Genomic DNA, 22,197 nt, shown 5'->3' on the forward strand with positions numbered 1-22,197 from the left:
GGGGGGGGGGGGGGAGGCGCCCAGCTCCCAGGTGCAACTACTTTGACGCCGTCGGCAGCGCGGGCCCCGGAGCCCCGCGGCGGCGGGCGCCATGTCGGGCAAGCGCCTTCCGGCGTCTCTGCCTGTTTCTCATCTCTGGAACGGGAGTGGGAAAGCCTGTCTCCTTGGACCGTGAGAGAGTTAAGGAAATAATCCGCGGGAAACATGGAGCAGCGAGCCTGACAGGCAGCGAGTGCTCCTTAACCCCGGTCTCCGCGGCTCAGGGGTCGCAGGCCTCTCCTGGCGCAGACAGCGGAGCTGCTTCGTGCGCAGAACCCCGGCCTCAGCCCCCAGGTCCTGCCTGTCCCGGCGACGAGCCCCCACCTCTGTGTCTGCCTCCCGCAGCCGAGTGCCCCTGGTTCCCCTGCTCCCCGAGTGCACCCAGTGAGCAGTCCCCCAGCGGGCCCACCTCCACCGAGGTGCTGAAGTTCGTCCAGGACCCAGAGACGGGGAGTCGGAGACAGCCGCCGGGCACATCTGGACACATGTGGAACCCTAAGGCTGGCCCTGCCGGCCCCGGCATCCCCCCCGATTTCCACCCAGGTGAGCCTGGGGCTGCATGGGGCTCTAGGTGGAGGAAAGGGGAAGGAAGAGGGTTGGGGGAGCCAGGCTGGGGTGGTGGAGGCAGGCGGCCTGGAAGCAATCTTCTAGAAGGTTCCACTGCTGAGGTGACATGCCGTCGGAAGTGAGAGATGGGGACAGGAGACCTAGGTGGGGCGGGTGGCACGTCTTACTCTGCTGGGCACCAGGTGCAGGACCGTCCTTGCCCAGGCAGAGCTCGGGGTTATCTCGGACTCTGAACATCCTCAGGGCCAGGGTGGTCTGGAAAGTTCCAGGGTAGACTGTGCTCCCCAGATAAGCCCCCAAGAGGAGGGCAGGCTCATTCCTCAGCCGTGTAGTTCCCTTTCCTGACTTACACCTTATTTCCGCCTCCACCATCCTGAGTAGCCCGGCTGAAGATCTTCTGTTTTAAGATTTGTTTATTTTGAGTTGGGGGGCGGGAGGGGGGAGAAGCAGTGGGAAAGAATCTCCAGCAGACAATGCGCTGCGCAGGGAGCCGGACGCGGGGCTCCAGCTAGCAACCCTGAGATCATGACATCAACTGACTGCCCCCACCCAGGAGCCCCTACCCCGGCCACAGATCTTGACCACAGCCCGCCTCTTCCCCTTCTCCTCCGGGCTCTGAATGGCCACCCGCCTCAGCGCGGTGTGGAAGGGCTGGTCCGCGCTCGGGCAGGGCTTGCAGACGGAGCCAGGGCTGGAACCTAGTACCGGCCGTTCCTGCTGCCGCGCGGTGCCAGTCCTCATTGCTCATCGCGCAGCCCCTCTGCTTTCCCTGCCCCTGGTGCCCACCACACCTCTCCGCTCCCCAGCGCGAGCTCCGCTGCCCTCGTTTCCCCTGACCTCACCTGCTTTTTGTGTGGCCGAAGCAAGCCGCTTCATCCTCGCCCCCTCCTTGTCCCCACTTCCCCATCTGAGCCTTCACGCTCTGCGGTCTCCCCTCCCCCCACCCCCCAGTACAGAATGGGCACGTCCATGATCCACACCAAAGAGTGCATTTGCACAGAAGTGTGAGTGCACAGTGCTGACATACTGTGGAAGAGAGGATTAGACCGGCCACATGTCCCCTTGCAAGGGCCCCTCTGGTGCCCCCCCCCCCAGGCAGCACCGGGTCCCACTGCTTCTCCCTTGTGATGATTGTGATGCAGAATGATGCTGCCCAGTCCCATGTCCTGGGTTTAGAGGCTGCCTGGTAACTTCTTGTCCTAGAAAGCAGGCGTCTGACCCTGCTAAGTGGCTTCTCAGCATCTTTCTACCTAATAGACATTCTCGCTGGAACTTCCAGACCGGCTCCTAAGAGAAAACCGTGTCTCTGTCTTTATGATTCTATTTGGCAGTGGTTTTATCGAGGTAGAATTCACCTGTTTAAAGCGTCCAACTCAGGGGTTTGCCGCCATCAGTGTTAGAAGATCTTCATCTCCCTCCAAAAAAAACACCACCTTACCCACTCCCAAGAGAAACAAAAACATACCTTCGCACAAAAACATGTACGTGAATTTTCATCGTACCGTTATTCATAAAAGGCAAAAAGCATCAACAACCCAAATGCATATTAACTAATGGATAAACAAAATACAGTCTCTACATACAGAAATTATTTTCCGACAGAAGAATGAAGTACTGATGTAAACCACAACATGGATAACCCCTGAACGCACGAGAAGTCAAAGAAACCAGTAAAAAATGGTCATATAGCACGAAATTCAGTTTATATGGGATGTGCAGGACGGGCAGATCTGGAGAGGTAGAAAGTACGTTCATGGTTGGCTCTAAGTGGAGGGATGAGGGGAGCAGTAGGCAACGTTGAAAGGGTAAGGTGGGTTCTTCTTAATCTTTATGGTTTTAAATCTGGGATGAGCAACACCCATCCCAAAGGATTGTAGTAAGAGCTCAGAACGGAGGGGCCTAACATAGAAGGGGTGCTCAGTATTCGGCAATTTCCTTCCTGTCTTCCCCTCCCCCCCAGGAGACCCTTCCTCGCCCTTTTATCAAGCCCTTCCAAGCTCCCCAGACCAAGAGTCACCACTCCAGGAGTCACCCAGTGCTCCCACGCCCACGTTGGTGCTAGAGAATTGGAAGTCCCTGATGCACCCCAGCCCTGAGCCCAGAAAGCAGGAGGCTTCCAGCGCTTGGTGGTCTCTGGCTGAAACATCTGCAAACCAAAGTACAGGTGAGGCCCCTGCAGAGCTCCTGGAGAGGGGTGGGTGGGGCCGAGGCGTGGGTGGGGCCATTCGGGCAGGCTGATCACAGAGGGTCTCAAGCACATCTGAAACCCCTCTCCGGAGCGCCCATGCTGGCCGGCGTCCCTCCATCGGGCTAAGCCACTGTTTTTAGGCGGCCCTAGAAATTATAATGCAGGTGCATTGCCCAGTGCAGGAAACACATCAGGCTTTGTGCCCAGTGCCTCCCTTGCACACTTGCTCAAATGTCGCAGCCGTTCCCTCCATAGGGCCGATATCCTTATCACCCCATCATGGAGATGAGAAAAACAGGGCTCAAAGAGGTGAGATTGCACAGTTCCTGGAGGCAGGGGTGGATATCAGCATCCGTGTCCTCCCTGATGCCAGAATCCACACCTTTAACCCCCACATCGTGCTCCCTCTACCGTGTGGGTGACAAGGACAGTCACAGGCTTGCGGGCTCCCCATGCCACCCAGGGCCTTAGCCACTGCCAGGCCATCCCCTTAGAACCGACCCTAATGCTCAGAGATGCACCCTTGAAATCTGAGAGATGTTAAGTGTAAAGGATTCTTTCCGTACCCAGATAGGAGTAAACTTGCAGAATTCGTGGTCCTGAAATGTGTATGGCCCAGGATCAAAGTTGATTGATTGACTTAATAAGTTACACTGCCTTCTATTCAAAAAAGGATGGAAGGGAGAGAGGGGAGAAAGGAAGGAAGGAAGGATAGATGGATTAGAGAACATTTTACAGAAACATGCAAATTCAATAACCTTAAAATAAAGCAAGGATGAAAGCCACGAGTAATTTGCAATTACTTGCCAATAATTAATTATTAATTGATTTTGAGCATCCTAGCAAGCAAGGCAAAAAGGGGAATGTAGTAGGGTTACATAATATCTGTTAACACAATAGAAAAGATCAAATCAAAAGAAGCACAGTTTTTTCCTGACTCTCAAGTCTTTGTTTTCGCCAGCTTTATTAAGGTATAATTCGCAAGTAGAATTGGATTTAAAGTGTGCAAAGGTTTGCTAAACGTACGCATGGTGAAATGTTCACCACAATCAAGTTAATTAACACGTTCATCACCTCACATACCTGCGTGTGTGTGTGTGATGAGAACCGTTAAGATCTGCTCTCCACAAGTTTCCAATACGCTCTACACCAGTCTTAAGCATAGTCACCATGGCTGCACGTTAGATGCTCAGAACTTAGTCATTTGATAACTGAAAGCTGGTAGCCGCTGACCAACGTCTCCCCGTTTCCTGCACCCCCAGCCCCCCCTCCCCCGGGCCACCAGCATTCCACCCTCTGCTTCTATGTTTGACTTTTGGTTTTGCCTTCTTTTTTTTTTTTTTAAACATTCCACATCTAAGTGAAACTGTGTGTTTGCCTTTGTCTGGCTTACGTCACTTCACGTAATACCCTCTAAGCTCATCCGTGTTGTCACAAATGGCAGAATTTCCTTCTTTTTATGGCTGAAAAACTGTCCATCGGACATATGTGGCACATTCTCTTTATCCGTTTATCAGCCAGAGGACACCTAGGCTGTTTCGGTGTCTTGGCTGTTGTGAATAACGCTGCAGTGAAATGGGGGTGCGGATAGCTTCCCTCGAGATTCCTTCAGATAGATGCCCAGAACTGGAATTCCTGGATCGTAGGGTAGTTCTGTTTTTAATTTTTTGAGGCAGCTCTATACTGTTTAACATCGTGGCTACGCCAACTTTCATTCCCATCAACAGTGTGCAAGGGGTCCGTTTTCTGCACGTCCTCGCCAACACCTGTTCTATCCTATTTGACGACAGTCTTCCAGACAGAGAGAAGTGCTGTTTGAAGTGCGTCTCTCTAATGATTAGTGACGTTGAACACCTCTTCGTGTACCCATTGGTCATTCGTACATCCTCTTTGGGGAAAAAAATGTCTATTCAGGTCTTTTGCTCATTGTTTTTGTTTTGCTGTTGAGTTGTATGAGTTCTTTATATATGCTTTATATTAACTCCTTATTTGATATATGGTTTACAGATATTTTCCCCCTTTCCATTGGTTGCCTTTTCGTTTTATTGGTCATTTCGTTTGCAGAAGCATGCCAGTTTGATGTAGTCCCACTTTTGTATTTTCACTTTTGCTACCTGGGCTTTTGGTGTCATATCCAAAAAATTATTGTTGAGATCAACGTCAAGGACCTTTGCCCCCATATTTTCTTCTGGGAGTTTTATGGCTTCAGATCTTCCATTTAAGTTTTTTAATCCATTTTGTGTTAATTTCTGAGAGTGTTGTAAGGTAGGAGTCCAGTTTGATTGTTTTGCACATAGATATCCAGTTTTCCAACATCATTTATTGAAAAGATGATCTTTTCCTCATTGAGTATCTCGGATCCTGTGTCAAATATCATTGATCATTTATGCATGGGTTTATTTCTGGGCTTTCAGTTCTGTTGTATTGATCCATGTGTCTGTTTTTATGCCAGTACCATACTGTTTTGATTACTCTAGCTTTGTAATAATGTTTGAAATCGGGAAGTATGATGCCTCCAGCTCTGCTCTTTTTTTTCGAGATTGCTTTGGCTATGAGGTTTTTGTGATTTCATAAGAATTTTAGGATTGCATTTTTTCATGTGCATGAAAAAATGCCGTTGGAATTTTGATAGGGATTGCACTGAATCTGTAGATTGCTTTGGGCCATAGGGACATTTTTACAATATTAATCCCTCTAATCCAGGAACATAGAATATCTTTCCATTTATTTGTGTCTTCTTCAGTTTCTTTTGTCAGTATGTTACAGTTTTCTGTGTATAAGCTTTTCACCTCCTTGGTTTAATTTATCGCTAAATATTTTATTGATTTTGATACAAGATAAAAAAAAACTATCAGAAAGATAGCTTATTGTTAGTGTATAGAAATGCAATTGATGTTTCTGTGTTGATTTTGTATCCTGCAAGTTTACTGAATTATTTTATCAATTCTAGCAGGTATCGGTGGAGTCTTTAGGGTTTTCTATCTGTAAGATCATGCCACCTGCAAACAGAAACAATTTTACTTCTTTCTTAACGATTTGGATCCCTTCTGGTTTTTTGTTGCCTAATTGCTTTGACTGGGATTTCCAGTACCATGTTACAAAGACGTGGGGAGAGGAGCACCTGGGTGACTCAGTTGGTTAAGCATCTGACTCTTCATTTCAGCTCGGGTCAAGATCTCAGGGCTGTGAGATCGAGCCCCACATCAGGCTCCGGGCTCAGCAGGGGGTCTGCTTAAGATTCTCTCTCTCCCGGGGCGCCTGGGTGGTGCAGTCGTTAAGCGTCTGCCTTCGGCTCAGGGCGTGATCCCGGCGTTCCAGGATCGAATCCCACATCAGGCTCCTCTGCTGGGAGCCTGCTGCTTCCTCTCCCACTCCCCCTGCTGTGTTCCCTCTCTCTCTGGCTGTCTCTCTGTCACATAAATAAATAAAAAATCTTTAAAAAAAAAAAAAAAAGATTCTCTCTCTCCCTCTCCACTCCCAAAATAAATAATAAGTCTTAAAAAAAAAAGTGGTGAGAGTGGGCATCCCCGTCTTGTTCTTGATCTTGAAGGAAAAGGTTTAGCTTTTCATCATTGAATGTGATGTTCGCTGTGACCTTCTCGTATATGGCCTCGGCCATACTGAGTATGTTCCTTCTGTACCCAGTTTGTCGAAAGTTTTTATCATGGAAAAATTTAATTTTGACAAGTGCTTTTTCTGCGTCTACTGAGATGATCATTAATTTTTATACTTGATTCTGTTCATGTGGTGTATCACATTTATTGGTTTGCCTGTGTCGATTCGTCCGGGCATCCCAGACATAAATCCCACTTGGTCATGGTGTATGAGCCTTTTAATGTGCTGATGAATTTGGGGTGCTAGTGTTTTGTGGAGGATTTTTGCATGTGTGTTCATCGGGGATATTGGACTGTAATTTTCTCTCTTTGTAGCGTTCTTGACTGACCTTGTTATCAGGGCAGAACTGGCCTCGTAACGTGACTTGGGAAGTGGCTACCTGCTCTTGCATTTTGGAAGAGGGTGAGAAGGATTGGCTCTAATTCTTTAAATATTTTGTAGAATCTGTCAAGGGAGACGTCTGGTCCTGGGTGCTCCTCGTTGGGAGATTCTTAATTACTGATTCAGCCCCTTACTAGTTACAGGTCTGTCCAGTTGTCCTATTCCTTCATGATTCAGTCTTAGTGGGTTGTGTGGTTCTAGGGATTTATCCGTTTCTTCTAGGTTGTCCAGTTTGTTGGCTTATGATTACTCAAAGCAGCCTCATGATCCTTTGTCTCCTCCATTTCAGTTGTAATTGATTTTATTTATTTGAGTTTTCTCTCTCTTTTTTTTTTTTCTTAGTCTAGCTAAATGTTTGTCGATTTTGTTTATCTTTTTTAAAAAATCAGCTTTTAGGGGCGCCTGGGTGGCTCGGTTGTTAAGCATCTCCCTTCGGCTCAGGGAGGGATCCCAGAGTCCTGGGATCGAGCCCCGCATCGGGCTCCTCTGCTGGGAGCCTGCTTCTTCCTCTCCCACTCCCCCTGCTTGTGTTCCCTCTCTCTCTGGCTGTCTCTCTCTCTCAAATAAATAAATAAAATCTTAAGAAAAAAATCAGCTTTTAGTTTGGTTGGTCTTCTGTTTTTCTAGCCTCTCATTTATTTCTGCTCTGATCTTTGTTATTGCCTTCCTGCTGCTAATTTTGGGCTTGGTTTGTTCTCCTTTTTTCTAGTTCCTTGCGGTGTAAAGTCAGGCTTCTTTATGTCAGTGTAGATCTCTGTAAACTTCCCTCTTAGAAATGTTTTTGCTGCAAATCTGATCTCCTACTCTGCCCCTGGCGATATGTTCTGGTATGCTGTGTTTCAACTTTCATTTGTCTCTATTTTTTCCCGCTTTTAATTTGTTCTTTTAACCCATTGATTGAAAGGGTTGCTTAATTTCCACTTTTTTATAAATTTCCCCAGTTTCCTCCTGTTAGCAATTGCTAGTTTCATATCGTTGTGGTTGGAAAAAATACTTGAATGATTTCAGTTTCTCAGACTTGTTGAGGCTTATCATAGGATCTGTCCTGGAGAACATGCTATGTGCGTTTGAGAAGAACACGCATTCTGCGGCTATTGGATGGAGGGTTCTGTGTGTCTAACACATACGTTCTGTTTGATCTAACATGTGGTTCAAGTCCAGTATTTCCTTACTGATGCTCTGTCTGGATCACCTCTCCATTGTTGAAAGTGGGGTATTAGAAGTCCCCTACTATGACTTGTGTTGCTATCTATTCCTGCCTACGGATCTGTTCGTATTTGCTTGACAAATTTGGTTTTATAACATCCTGATGAATTGAACGCTTCGTTATTATATAATGACCTTCTTTTTCTCTTATACTTTTTTTTTAAAGATTTTATTTATTTAGTTGACAGAGACAGCCAGCGAGAGAGGGAACACGAGCAGGGGGAGTGGGAGAGGAAGAAGCAGGCTCATAGCAGAGGAGCCTGATGTGGGGCTCTATCCCATAACGCCGGGATCACGCCCTGAGCCGAAGGCAGACGCTTAACGACTGCGCCACCCAGGCGCCCCAGTTATACTTTTGACTTAAAGTCTATTCTGTCTAATATAAGTTGAGCTACTTCTCCTGCTCTCTTTTGATTTCCATTTCCTTGGAATATCTTTTTCCATCCCTTCACTTTAGCCTAAGTGTGTCCTGAAAGCTGAAATGAGTCTCTTTTAGACAGGATGTAGTTGGGTCTTGGTTTTGGGTGTTTGTTTGGGGTTTGTTTTTGTTTTTTTTTTTAATCCATTCAGACATTCTATGTCTTTTGATGGGAGAATCTAATCCATTTACATTTAATTTCAACAGGTACGGACTTACTATTGCCATCTTGTTTATTGTTTTCTGGCTGCTTTTCTGTTCCTTTATTCTTTACTTACTCTCTGGCCGTCTTCCTTTGTGAATTGATGATTTTCTGTAGAGGTATGCTTTGATCCCTTTCTCTTTATCCTTTGTGTATCTACTGTAGGTTTTTGCTTTGTGGCTACCGTGAGGCTTGCATAAAGCATCTTACAGCTATAGCACTCTATTTTAAGGTGAAAACAGCATAATTTTGATTACATACAAAAATGCTACCCTTTTACTTCCATACATGCACACACTACATTTTATGTTTTTGATGTCACAGTTTGCATCTTTTTATATTGTGTACCTATTAACAAATTACCGTAACTAGGTATCTTTAATACTTCTTTTAGCCTCTGTACTAGAGTTCAGTAATTTACACACCACCATTACAGTATTAAGAGCATTCTGAATTTCACTGTACAGTTACCTTCACCCGTGAGTTCACTTTCATGTATTTTCATGTTACTAATTAACATCCTTTCATTTCGGCTTGAAGAACCCCCTTTAGCATTTCTTGTAAATCAGGCGTAGTGGTGATGTGCTTTTGTTTATCTAGGAAAGTACTTCACTTTCATTTCCGAAGGACTGCTTTGCCAAGTACTTTTGGTTGGCAGGGTTTTTTTTTCTTTCAGCACTTTGAATAAATATATCCACCCACTCTGTCCTGGCCTGCAAAGTTTCACTGCTGAGAAATCTGCTCACAGCCTGATGGGAGTTCCCTGGCATATGATGGGTCTTTTTCTTTTTTCTTGCTCCTTTCAAAATTCTCTCTTTGGGTTTGTTTGTTTGTTTGTTTTACAGTTTTATTATAATGTATATAAGTGAAATCCTCTTTGGGTTTAATCTGTATAGAGATCTATGAGCTTCTTGTACCTGGATGTCAGTATTTTTCCTCAGTCGTGGGCTGTCTTTAGCCATTATTTCTTTAATAAGCATTCTGTCCTTTTCTCTTTCTCTTCTCCTTCTGGGCTTCCCATAATGCAAATCTTACTTTGCTTCATGGTGTCCCATAATTGACATAGACTCTTTTTTTATGTATTTTTCTTTTTTCTCCTCTGACCAGGGGGTTGCAAGCGATCTGCCCTGGAGCTTACAGGTTCTTTCTTCTGCTTGATCACCTGCATCGTTGATGCTCTCCTTTGCATGTTTTTTTCATTTCATTCATTGACAGAGGTGGGGTGGCCCTCCGTCACCGTAGACTCACCAATGCTAGAGGCATATATTGACCCCACAGGCCCCATCTCCCCCAGAGTCTTCCTAGCACAGCCACAAAAGTAGCAAACGTAACTCTCGACTCCGGAGGCCCCGCAGGTTCCCCAAGGTGAGCTGAGTCTCGGGACCCAAAGGAGTCCCTTGTGTCGTCTCTGAAATCTGCCAAAGGAGAGAAGTGAGAAGCGCTCAGAATATTCTGATTGAAGAGGAGATGGTGTTTTAACAATGATTCCATGTGGAATCGAAGGTAGGAACCCGAGGTCCCTTCCTGGGGGACCGTCTTTGACATGTGCTCAGCCCCTCACAGTTCACAGAGCACCCTCCTGGCTGTCCCGGGCGGGGTCCCCAGAGGCAGCCCCTGAGGCAGGATGTGAGTGCAGGTGGTTTACTGGGGACGTGACTCCCCGGAAGCAACAGCAGGAGAGAGAAGTGAGACAGGGGAGGAAGGAAGACAACGCAATCTGCCCTGTGAGAAACTGAGATTTGGTGTTTCTGGAACCTGTGGGAGATGGTGTAGAACGCACAGCAGGGTTGTCTGTCCTGGGGCCAGGGGACCCCGTCCGCTGTTGGTCAAGGGCTCCTTCCGGAGACAGCCCTCAGACAGACCACCACAGGCGCGGGCAGAAGGACGTCCCTGGCCTGTGCTTCTGTGGTGGGGGCTGAGGTCAACATAATCTCCTTCACTCCTCTGTGAGCTCCTACGAGGAGATGCCGTGATCCTGTTTACAGGCGAGAAAACCAAGGCCCAGTGGGGCAGACGGCTCAGGCCATGGGCTTCACGAGAGCAGAGCTGTGTTGCGTGTCTCATTCCCTCTTTATGCTCAGCCCCCAGAGCAGCGCCTGGCACAGTCAGCCCTTGATGAATATTTGCAGCATGAAGGAAAGTCACCAGGGAGTGTGATTTGGTCAAGTCAAGGCGAGCTGGCATTTTCTCCCCACAGCCCACGCTCCTTCCGCGGCACTGGCAAGAGCATGCGAGCACTGGCAGCCAGCACAGCGTGTGGCTTCTAGCGGGTGCCTGAAACCGTTGTCGATTGAATGAATGAACGAACACAGGAGCAGATCTGTTCTAACCTTTACGTCCCATCTTTCCCTCCCTTACATAGAAATCGGAGAAAGTTGCCAGCACCAGAAGAGAAAGAGGCCCTGCCCGACACAGTCATGGGAAAATGAGGATTTGCACCAAGAATTCATACAGCTGCTGCTTCTCTATCAACCTCGCCCCAGACGCCACGAGTCCCTCATCGAGTGGAGCTATCGCCACGGGGTAGTGGAGAAGCAGGGACATTTGATTGAGGTCAAAGACTTATTTGGCCCAGGCCTGGGCGCCCAGGAAGAGCCTCGAACGGTCATCCTGCATGGGGTTGCTGGAATCGGGAAGTCGACGATGGCCAGGCAGGTGAGGAGGGCCTGGAAGGAAGGCCGGCTGTACAGGGATCGTTTCCAGCACGTCGTCTACGTCAGCTGCAGAGAGCTGGCCCGGTCCGAGACGATGAGTCTGACAGAGCTCATCACAAAGGACTGGGCTCCCCCCATGGCTCCCATCGAATGGATCCTGTCTCAGCCCGGACAGCTGCTCTTCATCCTTGATGACTTGGACGAGCCGAAGTGGGTCTTGGGGAAGCAGAGGCCTGAGGGCTGTGTGCAGTGGAACCAGCAGCAGCCGGTAGACACCCTGCTGGCCAGGTTGCTGGGGAAAAGCCTACTCCCTGAGGCTTCTCTGCTGATCACAGCACGGACCTTGGCTCTGCAGGAGCTCATTCCCTCTGTGAGGCAGCCACGGTGGGTGGAGGTCCTGGGGTTCTCCGAGTCCGGCCGGAAGGAATATTTCTACAAATATTTCAAGAGTGAAAGTCAAGCAGTCAGAGCCTTTAGCTTGGTTGAGTTAAACCAAGCCCTGCTGACGATGTGTCTCGTGCCCTTGGTGTGCTGGCTGGTCTGCACTTGGCTGAGGAAGCGGATGGAGCGGGGAGAAAGGCTTTCACAGGTGCCCCAGACCGCCACAACCCTCTGTCTGCACTACGTTTCCGAGGCTCTGCCAGCCCAGCCCCTTGGGTCTCAGCTCAGGGGCCTCTGCGCCCTGGCTGCCGAGGGCACCTGGCGGGGAAAGAGCGTGCTCAGTTGGGAGGATTTCTGGAAGCATGAGTTGGAGGAGGCCACCGTCTCCGCTCTCTTAAAGACGGGCATTCTTCGAAAGCATCCCTCCTCCCTGAGCTGCTGCTTTGTTCACCGGTACCTGCAAGAGTTCTTCGCGGCAGTGTCCTGCGTGCTGGGGGGTGAGGACGAGAGAAGCCATCCTCCCGACGGCGTCGGAGGGCCGGACGACCTGCTCAAGGCGTATGGGAGGCTTGATGTGTTTGGGGCTCCAGCCACGCATTTCGTGTTCGGCCTCCTGAGTGAGCAGGGGCAGCGAGAGATGGAGGCCGTCTTCCGGGTCAAGGTGCCTGTGGAGCGGAAGCGGACACTGCTGCAGTGGGCCACGTCCGAGGTCTGGAACCTGTTCCACACTCTGCCTCAGTGCTCTCTGTCGATGTTCCGCTGTTTGTACGAGATGCAGGACGAGGCTTTCCTGACACGCGTGTTGGTCTCTTTCGACGGGGCGAGCACGTGTGTCCACACTGGCCTGGAGCTGCTGGTGTTCACGTTCTGCATCAGATTCTGCGTCGTGAAGAAGCTTTACCTGAATGAGAGTGGACCGGACAGCCAGCCGTGGGGACTCGTCCACGAGGCTCTGTGAGTACCCCACACCCCTCCCTCCAGCCCCCGTGTGGGTCCCGCCACGCTGGGCACCGCGGCCGCTCCCACGAAGCCTGGGGCCGGGAGCTAAAGAATCCGAGGTCACCAGTGACTTCTGACCGCCACATCTGACCCCCGGTTCCCTGTCTGCTTCCGTGTCCTGCCTGCCTCTGGGCAGGCCCTCTGTGGTTTCCCGTCCTGTGTCTGTGACGATCGTCCCCTTTGCTCCTGAGGCACGTTTCCACCCCCACGCTGGCCTGACTTGTCTGTCTGTCTCTCTCGGAGAAACTGCTCGCTCAGCTGCCTCAGGCAACCCCCTGATGGCCGTTGACAATGACATTGGCCCTGCCATGTCCCCCCATCACCTGAGGATGTGTGGGCCTGCAAGAGTGTCTCTATTTTTCCCTGAAAAACTGCCTCCCTTGCTTGTACCCAGGATGCACTGCTGGTCAGCCTGAAACCCACCCCGTTCGAGGGGATGGAGCACCTTGTTCTAACCGTCCTCCAACCCGGGTCCCCCCAGCGCAGTCGCAGTACTGATCGCTTAGTACCTGGATGATTCATTCCGTAAATACTTATTAGAACCGATTTTGTGCTAGGCCCTCTGCTCTGAGATCACAGACTAATAAAACACAATCTCCGTCCTCAAGGAACTCAAGACCTGAGGCAGAAGACAGAGGCCATTCCCATGATTAGAGTAGAGAGCGGTGCCCACAGGGACAGGGGCACGGACACGGCTCCGCCAGAGCCTGAGGAAGGGAGTGAGCACACAAGTAGAGCAGAAAAAGAAAGGGCCTCAGAGGAAGAAATGTTGGACTCGGGGCTTTTATTTTTTTATTTTTTTACATTTTTTTCTTTTCACGATGACGTTCGTGTTTACCGCAGAACGTGAGGTTATGTCGATACGCAAGCAGATGAAAATCAGCGTGGACCAGCATTCTGTCACCCAGAGGTGGTCCTTGTGAACCATCAGGGGCTACCCGCAGTCTTTCTTCTACGCACTTTTCTTTGGCAGAGCTGAACCGCGCTGTCCATTTTATTTTGTGGTCTCTGTCTTTATTTTTTAAGTCATCTCTACCCCCAACGTGGGGCTCAAACTCACAACCCCAAGATCAAGAGTCACATTCTCCACCGAACGAGCCAGTCAGGCACCCAGGTCTTTTATCTTCACACCAAGGCAGTCTTCCCCCGTGTAACGAGGGAGCCCGCCACAGCCTCATTCTGAACGAACACACGGTATTCCACGGGGAAGGCGCCATGACTGTTTTGACCGCTTCTCTATTCTGGGCACGTAGGCTGCTTCTCACTGTGCGTGGTTATACATGGGAGCTGGTCCGTCAAGAAGGACCTGGGCACAGGTGTTGCCAAGGGCGGCAGCCTGACGTGGGGCCTTCAGAAGCATGCAGAGTGGGTGCGTGGGCAGAGGCTGGGGGTGAAGCAGGGGGAACCCGGGCGGTGAAGCCGGAGCAAGAGCGTTCCCAATGGCGGTGACAAACGGAGAGGGTCCCAAGGTGGGGCGGGAGATTTGAAAGGCACTGAGCCGGGAAGGCAAGACAGACGGAGCAGCAAGGGGCCACTATGAACAGACAAGACAGACGGAAAGAAATGGAAGATCAGCCAGAGGTTAGAGGAAGGGAGCAGGGGATCAACCCAACGTGGTCGGAATGGGCAGCTTCCAGGCATTTGGCTTGTACTTAAGCGTTGCACGTTTTCAATGATAAACGTTTAACTGTTTCTTATTAAAGCCCCTCTGATTAAAGATGGCACATGTTGGCTGAAACAAAAATGTAAAAATTTATGGTTCGAATTCCACAAAACGAAATAGGCATAAAAGAAATTTAAATAATTAAGATTTCAAGTGATGGTTTTGGGGGAGGTATGTCTGTAGCATTGACCCTCCTGGGGCTGTTGAAGCTTTGAAGTGAGGTAAGGCGTTGGGGGTGCTCTGTAGTATCTTTCAGTCCTCACAAAACCCTCTGCAGGGGGTCTCTTGCTGCCCTCCTCTTGCAGCCGAGGACGCTGAGCGAGGCTCGGGGAGCTGGAGCGCGAGTACATGTGTGTGCAGAGCCAGTGCTCCACTCCTCTGCGCAGTTCTGCAGACCTGCAGGAAAGACTACCGGAGTGGGGGGCACACTGAGACGCATTGGGTCGAGGTGCTACTGGGTGTCAAGGTGGAGATGCCAGTCTGGACCCCGGGGTAGAGTTTGAGCTGCTGAAGCCTTGGAAGTAGATGAGCTCACTAAAGCCGTGTGTGAGAACGGAAACATTAAATGAGTGGAAGGTATACGGGGCAGAGAGCCAGCTCTAACACCCCCAGATGGAGCCCATCATCCTCCGTCCTGAGACACTCTCCTTTGGCACTTCCTCCCAGGGACCCCTCTCCATCCTTGGGAGGGGGTGCCAAGCAAGCCAACCCGGACAGCCATATACCCGGTCACATATACCGTTCCCCTCATGTGTCATCCTCAAACCACCTCTCCCAGCCTCTGCTCCCTCTTCCCCTCCCTCCTTTCCTTTCTGGGCACTGGGATTCCAGAATGTCTGGACGAGAGGAACACAGGTGTGTCTGCATTGAAGGGAGGAAGGCTCCCTGGGCTCCTCCTCTGCACCAGGACCTCTGCTGGGCACTTCAGATAAAAAGAGGAAAAACAGCTGCCCTCGAGAAACTCCCAGACCAGGACAGAAACAGACACACAAAATGCACACTTCAGATGATGTGTCAAGGGCTGCAGAATGAGGAACCACACAGAGGAGGGGCGTGCAGCCCAGGGGGACAGGGGGCAGAGGAGCCATGGGGAGGCTGCTTGGTCGGTCCTGGGCTTGGCATCCCGAGGGGCAGAGCTGCACTTCAGGCCCTGCACACACAGCTCACGCCCCTCCTGTCCCTGTCCCCCTCCCTCAGGCTCAGGTGTGTCCCCATGACAGATGCCTGCTGGCGGGTCCTCTTTTTCACTCTCCGGACCACTGGAAACCTGAAGGACCTGGACCTGAGTGGAAACCACCTGAGCCAGTCCGCAGTACAGAGCCTTTGTGAAGCCCTGAGGTTCCCTTCCTGCCACTTGGAGACCCTGCGGTGAGTCCGAGCTGGGTCCTGCTCTGAAACAGGGATGGGCAGGAGATCAGATATGGTAGCTGAGTACACTTTTGGCTCTTCTGTTCAACATTGTACCGGAGGGTCTATCCAGGACAATTAGGCAAGAAAATGAAATAAAAGCCTTCCAGGTTAGAAAGGAAGAGGTTAAACCATCTCTCTAGAGATAGTGTAATCTTACATATAGGAGATCATAGCCATTAGAACTAATGCACGAATTCACCAAGATTTTAGGATATAAGGTCAACGTATAAAAATCAGTTGTACTTCTGCACACTAGCAATGAGCAATCCAAAAACGAAATTAAGAAAACAAGTCCACTTACAATAGCATCAAAAAGAGAATAAAATACTTGGTAGATTTAGCAAAAGAAGAGTGAGGCTTATATACCGAAAACTACAACACATGATTAAGAGAAATCTAATGATACCTTAAGTAATGGAAAGACATCCCATGTTCATGGATCGGAAAAATTAATATCATTATGATGGCGACACTCCCCAAATTGCTGTACAGATTTAATCCATATGAAAATCATAGCTGCCTTTCTTGCAGAAGTGGTTGAGCTGATCCTAAAATTCATATGCCAAGATAAGATTGCATGTCAAGCATTGGGGAACCCCCCCAACGTTTACTGCCCAGGAAAAGAAAAGCCAACAAAGAAGACTGAGAAGGAGCAGCCAGGGAGGTGGGGAGAACACCAGCGGAGTGTGCTGCATGGAGCCCAAAGGAGCGGAGGGTTCCGAGGACAGTGTGGCCAGCAGGGGCCGTGGCTGCTGGGAAGCCAAGTAAAGCAAAAGCTGAAAACTGTCCAATGTTGGATTCGCGTTAGGGAAGTCATGGGTGATCTTAGCAGGAACGGCTTCTGCCATGTAAGGGACCTGCAACCAGACTGGAAATTTCCAGGTGGGAAATGAGACCACAATATCAAGACTCGGTGATAAAAAAGAGGAAAGAGTTACAGCAGAGGGGAGCGTGGGACCAGCTAAAGAAGAGTGTGTGTTGGACTACTTGCTTGCGTTTAAGAAGAAGGAAAAGACCGGACTTTGAAATTCGATGATGAAAGATACAGGAAGGGGAGGAGTAGGGGACTGACTGGCCTTGGTGGGGAGGGAGCGCCTTCTCTGCGTCTCAGGAAGACAGACAGGACGGGACACAGAGAGGTAGGCACAGAGGCACACGGGCTGGACTGTGGGACGCTGTGTGGTTTCCATCTGATGGCTCCATTTTTCTCTGTGGGGTAGGAATCGAGTTGTCTGCCGAGAGCGTGAGGGCTGGCTGTGGATGTTTGGGGAAGACACCGTCCTGAAGTGGCCACTGTAAAGTGGGGGGTTTCCACCTGCTCCTGGTCATGGTTCCTAACGGCCACACCTGTCCTGTGACTCAGGCGGGAGTGGGGGTTGGGTTTGGGAGCAGGAAGATGGCAGAGTTTGGGGTGAGCCAGAAGGATGTGACGGAAGGTCACCTTTAGGATGTTGGCGAGGACAGATGGTGGAATCTAAGCTAGATTCCAAGGGAAGTGAAGAGAAGGAAGGGGGGATGGAGAGAAAGGGGAGCCAACGGAGTGTGAGAAGGCAAATCCAGCCTTGCATTGTGCCTTCCTGTGTCCTCTTCCAAAACCATTGCCAATGAGAGCTGCTTGGGTCTGGTAGAAAAGGCTTCTGAAAGGGACTCAGAAATCCCACCTCACATCCTGGGGGGAAGACATCCATCTTCCACAAACCCCTCACGGGGTATAGAACTTCATAATCTCCATGTCTTCTGGGGTCTTCAGGAAAGAACCCACGGACATTGCACAGAAGGGACAATTATTTCTGTTTCCCAGACGATAAGAACTGAGGCTCAGAGAGGTCCACTGGCTTGGCCCAGTTTCCACAGCCAGAAACAGGAGATCTGAGACGGGAACCCAGCGGGGACACAGTCGGCACCGGCAGTACCTCTCTGTCGGGAGAGCCCAGATCCGGCTCATGCCGGCTCACTGGGGTCATGTCATAAAAAGCAGGGGTGTTGCCCCAAGAGCATCGGCACTAGGTCGGGTAGACGTGACTCGTTCTCCTCACTGGAAACACTGGGGGAGCTCAGAGCATTATTGCTTTTGGATGCAAGACCATCTAAGTAAGACCCTCCAGCGAAGTCCTGAGTGACGACTGGAACGCTCCCGTAAGAGGTTGCATGGGCTAGGATGGAGGATCCCGGGGTGTTCTGCTTTAGGGGGGCACGTCGAATTGAGCATATTACTTAGGCAAAGAGAAGGAGCTGGTGATCTGAGAGAGGAGTGTCAGAGCAGAGGCAGGACGGCATGGGGGAAGTCTTGGGCCGCCTCTGGGACAGAAGGGAAGACGGGCTGCCTGGGAGCGAAGGCTGGGGAGGGGCAGGACGTTGGCAGGTGTCAGTGGAATCGGCAGGTATGTGTCTCCCACAGGTTGGCCCGCTGCGGCCTCACGGCTGAGAGCTGCAGGGACTTTGCCTCGGCGCTGAGCGCCAGCCAGACCCTGACCCACCTGGAGCTGAGCTTCAACTCGCTCCTGGACGCGGGAGCCGAGCACCTTTGCGAGGGGCTGAGACAGCCAGGCTGCAGGCTACACCGGCTGCTGTGATTGTCCTCACTGACCGTTTGTGGGGGTGGGCCGGGAGGGGGAGAGCGGCGGGAGCTGCGGGGGACAGAGCAGAACAGACACGTCATTCCGGTAGAAGCCACCACACTCCCCTTAGCTTTCTCTCCTATGTTAGAAGTCCCCGGTCTGTTGTCCTGCATCGTAAATGCCCTGAGTGTTGAAACCCACCAGGGCTCCCTCGTCGGCAGGCTCTGGGCACCCGGCAGGGTCGATGTGGTTAGCCCCGACACCCAGCCGTGCAAGGGGACACCGGGCACATTAGTCATACAGGTTACGGTGGGCCTGGGCGCGTCTCTCCTGCAGACTCACGTCCGGCTGCTGCCAGGCCCTGGCCTCCACGCTCAGCACCAGCCCCAGCCTGACCGAGCTCGATCTGCAGCAGAATGAGCTGGAGGACGTCGGCGTGCGGCTGCTCTGCGAAGGGCTCAGGAGCCCTACCCGCCAGCTCATGCTCCTGTGGTAAGGCCTGCGGGGTCTCGGGCGGGGGGCCAGGGGAGGGGAGACGCACCGGGTGGCAAGGTCGTGGAGGCCGTGGAAGTGGACAGGGGAAGGAGAAGGGCCCCATAAATGTAGGTCAGCCTGGGCTCTTCACCAGCTCCAACACGGACCCAAGCCGAGGGGCTCGGGGAAGTCTTCATCGGAGACTCAGGTGTCTTCATCTGTGTAATGGGCGCATGTGTCCACCTCACGAGCTACGAGAAGTACAGTGCACGTTGGAATGTGGGCAGTCTGGGAAGAGACTCAGACAGGGGGACATGATCATCAGGAGCGAGGCGGGCGACTGTAAGGGGACCCGCAGGCCACTTCTCCCTCCTCCCCTCCTCACCGCGTGCCTCCCACGGGCCCGCGCCGGGCAGGCTCTCGGGACATGGGAGTGAGCAAGCAGGTGGGGGCCCTGCCCTCCTGACACTCACACTCCAGTGGGAACGAGGGGAACGCTAGTCGCCAGTCCCGTGCTAATGCACAAATGCGGATTTCCGAGCTCCGCCGGGAGCTGTGAAGGGAAAGCGAGGGTCTTCTGAGTCTGTGGGGTGGGGGAGGATGGAGTGGACTGAGGGACCTCGAGGCCGAGACCCCAGGCAGAAGCAGGAGCCGGCCAGGCTCAGGCAGGGGGAGCAGCCCCGGGCAGGATGGGCACAGAGCAGATCAGGCCTGCAGGGTGGGGGCAGCAGACCACCCTCCCTTCCGCCCTGAGGTCCTGGACAGTCGCCCAGGGAGCAGCCATCCCCGCTGGGTTCTCTCTGCCTCCTTCCTCCACACCCTGAAAACAAGCCCGTGGCTCTTTCTGGCAACACCCCTCCCTGCAGCCCCCGGCTGGGCCCTGTCGCATTCAGCAGGCCAGGGGCTCCAGGACCCACACACCCTGGTCCCTGTAAGCTCCAGTTGGCCCTCGGAAGGGGTCTGCACAGCCTGGGTTCTCAGACCTAGGGAGCGGGGGGCTGGACACCAAGCGGCCAGACCCCGGGGACTGGACAGCATGCAGGGAGCCCTCCCAAAGCTGACACTGACCCTTCACGACCCGGGGGCTGGCACCTCCACCCCCAGCCCGCTCCGCACACAGCGTTCTTGCCTCTCACGGTCTCCCACACATGGGAGGGCCTGCTGGGGCTTGGTCCTTGCGGGCTGGAGGGACTGGGCCCCGGCTCCCTGGCCACGAGTCACATCCTGGCTGCTTGCCCTCTGGCATGCCGCAAAGGTCTCTGCCTCCTCCCCTCCCGGACCCAGGGGACCCGACCCACAGGGGTGAAGGGCTCTGACGGCTTTGGTGAGTAGGGCGTGCACCTCCCCGTATGGGGCGCGGGGCTTCCCACCTGCCACCTTGTCTGTGGCTCGTGCACGTGGAGCAGGCCGACGTGTGTCAGAGGTGAGGACTCAGAGACCCCGAGGGGGCAATAAGCATCCCGGGAGAACCAGGCTTCCTTTGTGCTCACAGTCTGGACCAGACCCAGCTGAGTGAGGAGGTGACCCAGATGCTGAGGGCCCTGGAGAAGGAGAAGCCTCCACTGCTCATCCACAGCGGATGGTAAGGGGGTCAGGGGGACCCAGAACCCCCTCGGGCTGACCCAGGCCCAAGGCCGTCACTGGCCAGAGCCAAGCCCTGGGGTGGAGGCAGACAGACCCGGGAAGTAGCCAGGAGGCCACGGCTGCCAGAGTGGGCGTGTGTGTGGAGTGCAAATAGAACGGGTCACTGCGCTGCTCAAACCCTTCCAGGGGAAGACCAGGGAGATGAACGGGAACAGAGGCAACGGGAACGCGGGTGGGGCTGGGAACAAGAAACCAGGAACCTGGAGGGGGAGGCAGAGTCAAAGAGCGAGAGGCTTGGGACCAGACCAACGCCGGGCTGGGGGGCTGGCGGGCGAGCCCCGGGCAGAGTCCATCTTCCCCACGGGGAATACGCTGCAGCTGCCCTGCTTCCCCCGGTTTGGGGCACTCGGGCCCTGACCCTGCATGGATGCCCACGTTTGTGGCTGCAGTTCGAAGGGAAAGGGCACGAGGCTGGGTGGACCTTCCCTGCAGACCCACTGTGTGTTGGGCAGGCCGCAGGGAACAGGGCTTGGTGCAAGTTACCCCCCAGCCTGTGTCGCTGTACCGGGGGCGGGTAGGGAGTGCTTTCAAGGGCTGGTTTCACCCTGTCCGAGAGGAGCGGGGCTGAGCCCTGAAACACTGGAGGGATTAGCTGGGCCCAGAAGGGGGGATCCCAGGCAGAGGAGGAGGCTCCCAGCTCGGCTCCTTCGAGGAACAGACCGAGGCCTGGTGTCAGGAACAGCACCACTCAAAGTGCGGTCCGTGGACCAGCAGTGCCTGGGAACGCGCCAGAAATGCAAATTCTCGGGCTCCACTCCAGACCTGCTGAATCAGAATTTCTGGGTTGGGGGTACCAGGCCCGTGTGTCTGACAAGCCCTCCAGGCGAGTTTGAGAACCCCTGGTCTAGGGGTGAGTGAGCAGGGGGACGGGCGCAGCGGGTGGGGGCAGGGAGACAGGCAGAGCAGAGCCTTCACCCCAGCAGCAGTGGACAGACATCTCGGGGCTTCCGAGGGGAGGGGGAGCAGCCTCTGTGCCCGGAGGGACGGCCTGGGAGGGGCGAGAGCGGGGGAGAGCAGAGGGGTGCCGCAGGCCAGGGTAGAGGCCATGGAAGGGGAAGAGGATACAAAGAGCTACTATTCTGGGGGGAATGACAGGTGACCCGTCAGCTCTCCCACATGGGGGGTCAGGATGACACCCCAGTTCTGGCTCTGGCCTGGAGGGCTGAGCAGATGGGGTCATTCACAGGGAAGGGGCTCCTGGAGAAGCCTGGACTCGGGCCACACGTTCAAATTGGGACAAGCTGGAGACAGCCCTAGCTTCCTTTAGGATCTCTGTGTGTCTAGGACACCGAGTGTGACGATGCCTAACGAGGGCCCAAGCGAGGAAGGGACGAGCGGCCTGTCCTTACCCAAGCAGCACGGACAGGACTCAGGTAGTCCGAGGGTCCAGGCTGGGGGCATCATGGAGGGGTGGCTCCATCCCCTTGCCGCTGGGGTGCGACAGGGCGGGTTTCCCCCTAATAGAGTCTACCCCGTGGGAAGCCTTCCACTCCCAGAACCTTGCAGGACTTCTGCTTCCCTCTGTCCCAGCCTGGGGGTTGGGGCCTGAGAGTCCTCTCTCCATCCCTGCCCATCCATGCTTTGAGCCATGTTCGGCTCACAGCTGCCCACCTGTAGCCGCTGGGAAGAGCAATACTTCTGGGCGGGTGGGGGGTGCAGGGCTGGGGCTGGAGCAGGGCTGGGACTATGTTGGGCTGGGCTGGGTCACGGGCTGGGGCAGGGGCTGGGGCAGCAGGGCTGGCCCTCCTCAGGCAGCAGGCAGGCAGCTGCAAGAGCGGGGACAGAGGCTTCCAGCCTT

The 22,197-nt window shown here is 52.9% G+C and overlaps 1 protein-coding gene across 1 annotated transcript in view; it reads left to right on the forward strand.

Moving 5' to 3' along the window:
- Nucleotides 1-22,197, forward strand: part of NLRP1 (NLR family pyrin domain containing 1) — a 34,723-nt gene that overhangs the window by 721 nt on the left and 11,805 nt on the right. Inside the window, exons 2-9 of the mRNA XM_040629847.1 lie at nt 385-582; nt 2,567-2,770; nt 10,979-12,605; nt 15,511-15,681; nt 18,122-18,292; nt 18,585-18,773; nt 20,248-20,337; nt 21,684-21,772. Of these exons, the coding sequence (XP_040485781.1) occupies nt 385-582; nt 2,567-2,770; nt 10,979-12,605; nt 15,511-15,681; nt 18,122-18,292; nt 18,585-18,773; nt 20,248-20,337; nt 21,684-21,772 (2,739 nt within the window). The remainder of the gene's footprint in view (nt 1-384; nt 583-2,566; nt 2,771-10,978; nt 12,606-15,510; nt 15,682-18,121; nt 18,293-18,584; nt 18,774-20,247; nt 20,338-21,683; nt 21,773-22,197) is intronic.

The sequence above is a fragment of the Ursus maritimus genome, unplaced genomic scaffold, assembly GCF_017311325.1.
Source record: "Ursus maritimus isolate PB19 unplaced genomic scaffold, ASM1731132v1 scaffold_14, whole genome shotgun sequence".
NCBI lineage: Eukaryota > Metazoa > Chordata > Mammalia > Carnivora > Ursidae > Ursus > Ursus maritimus.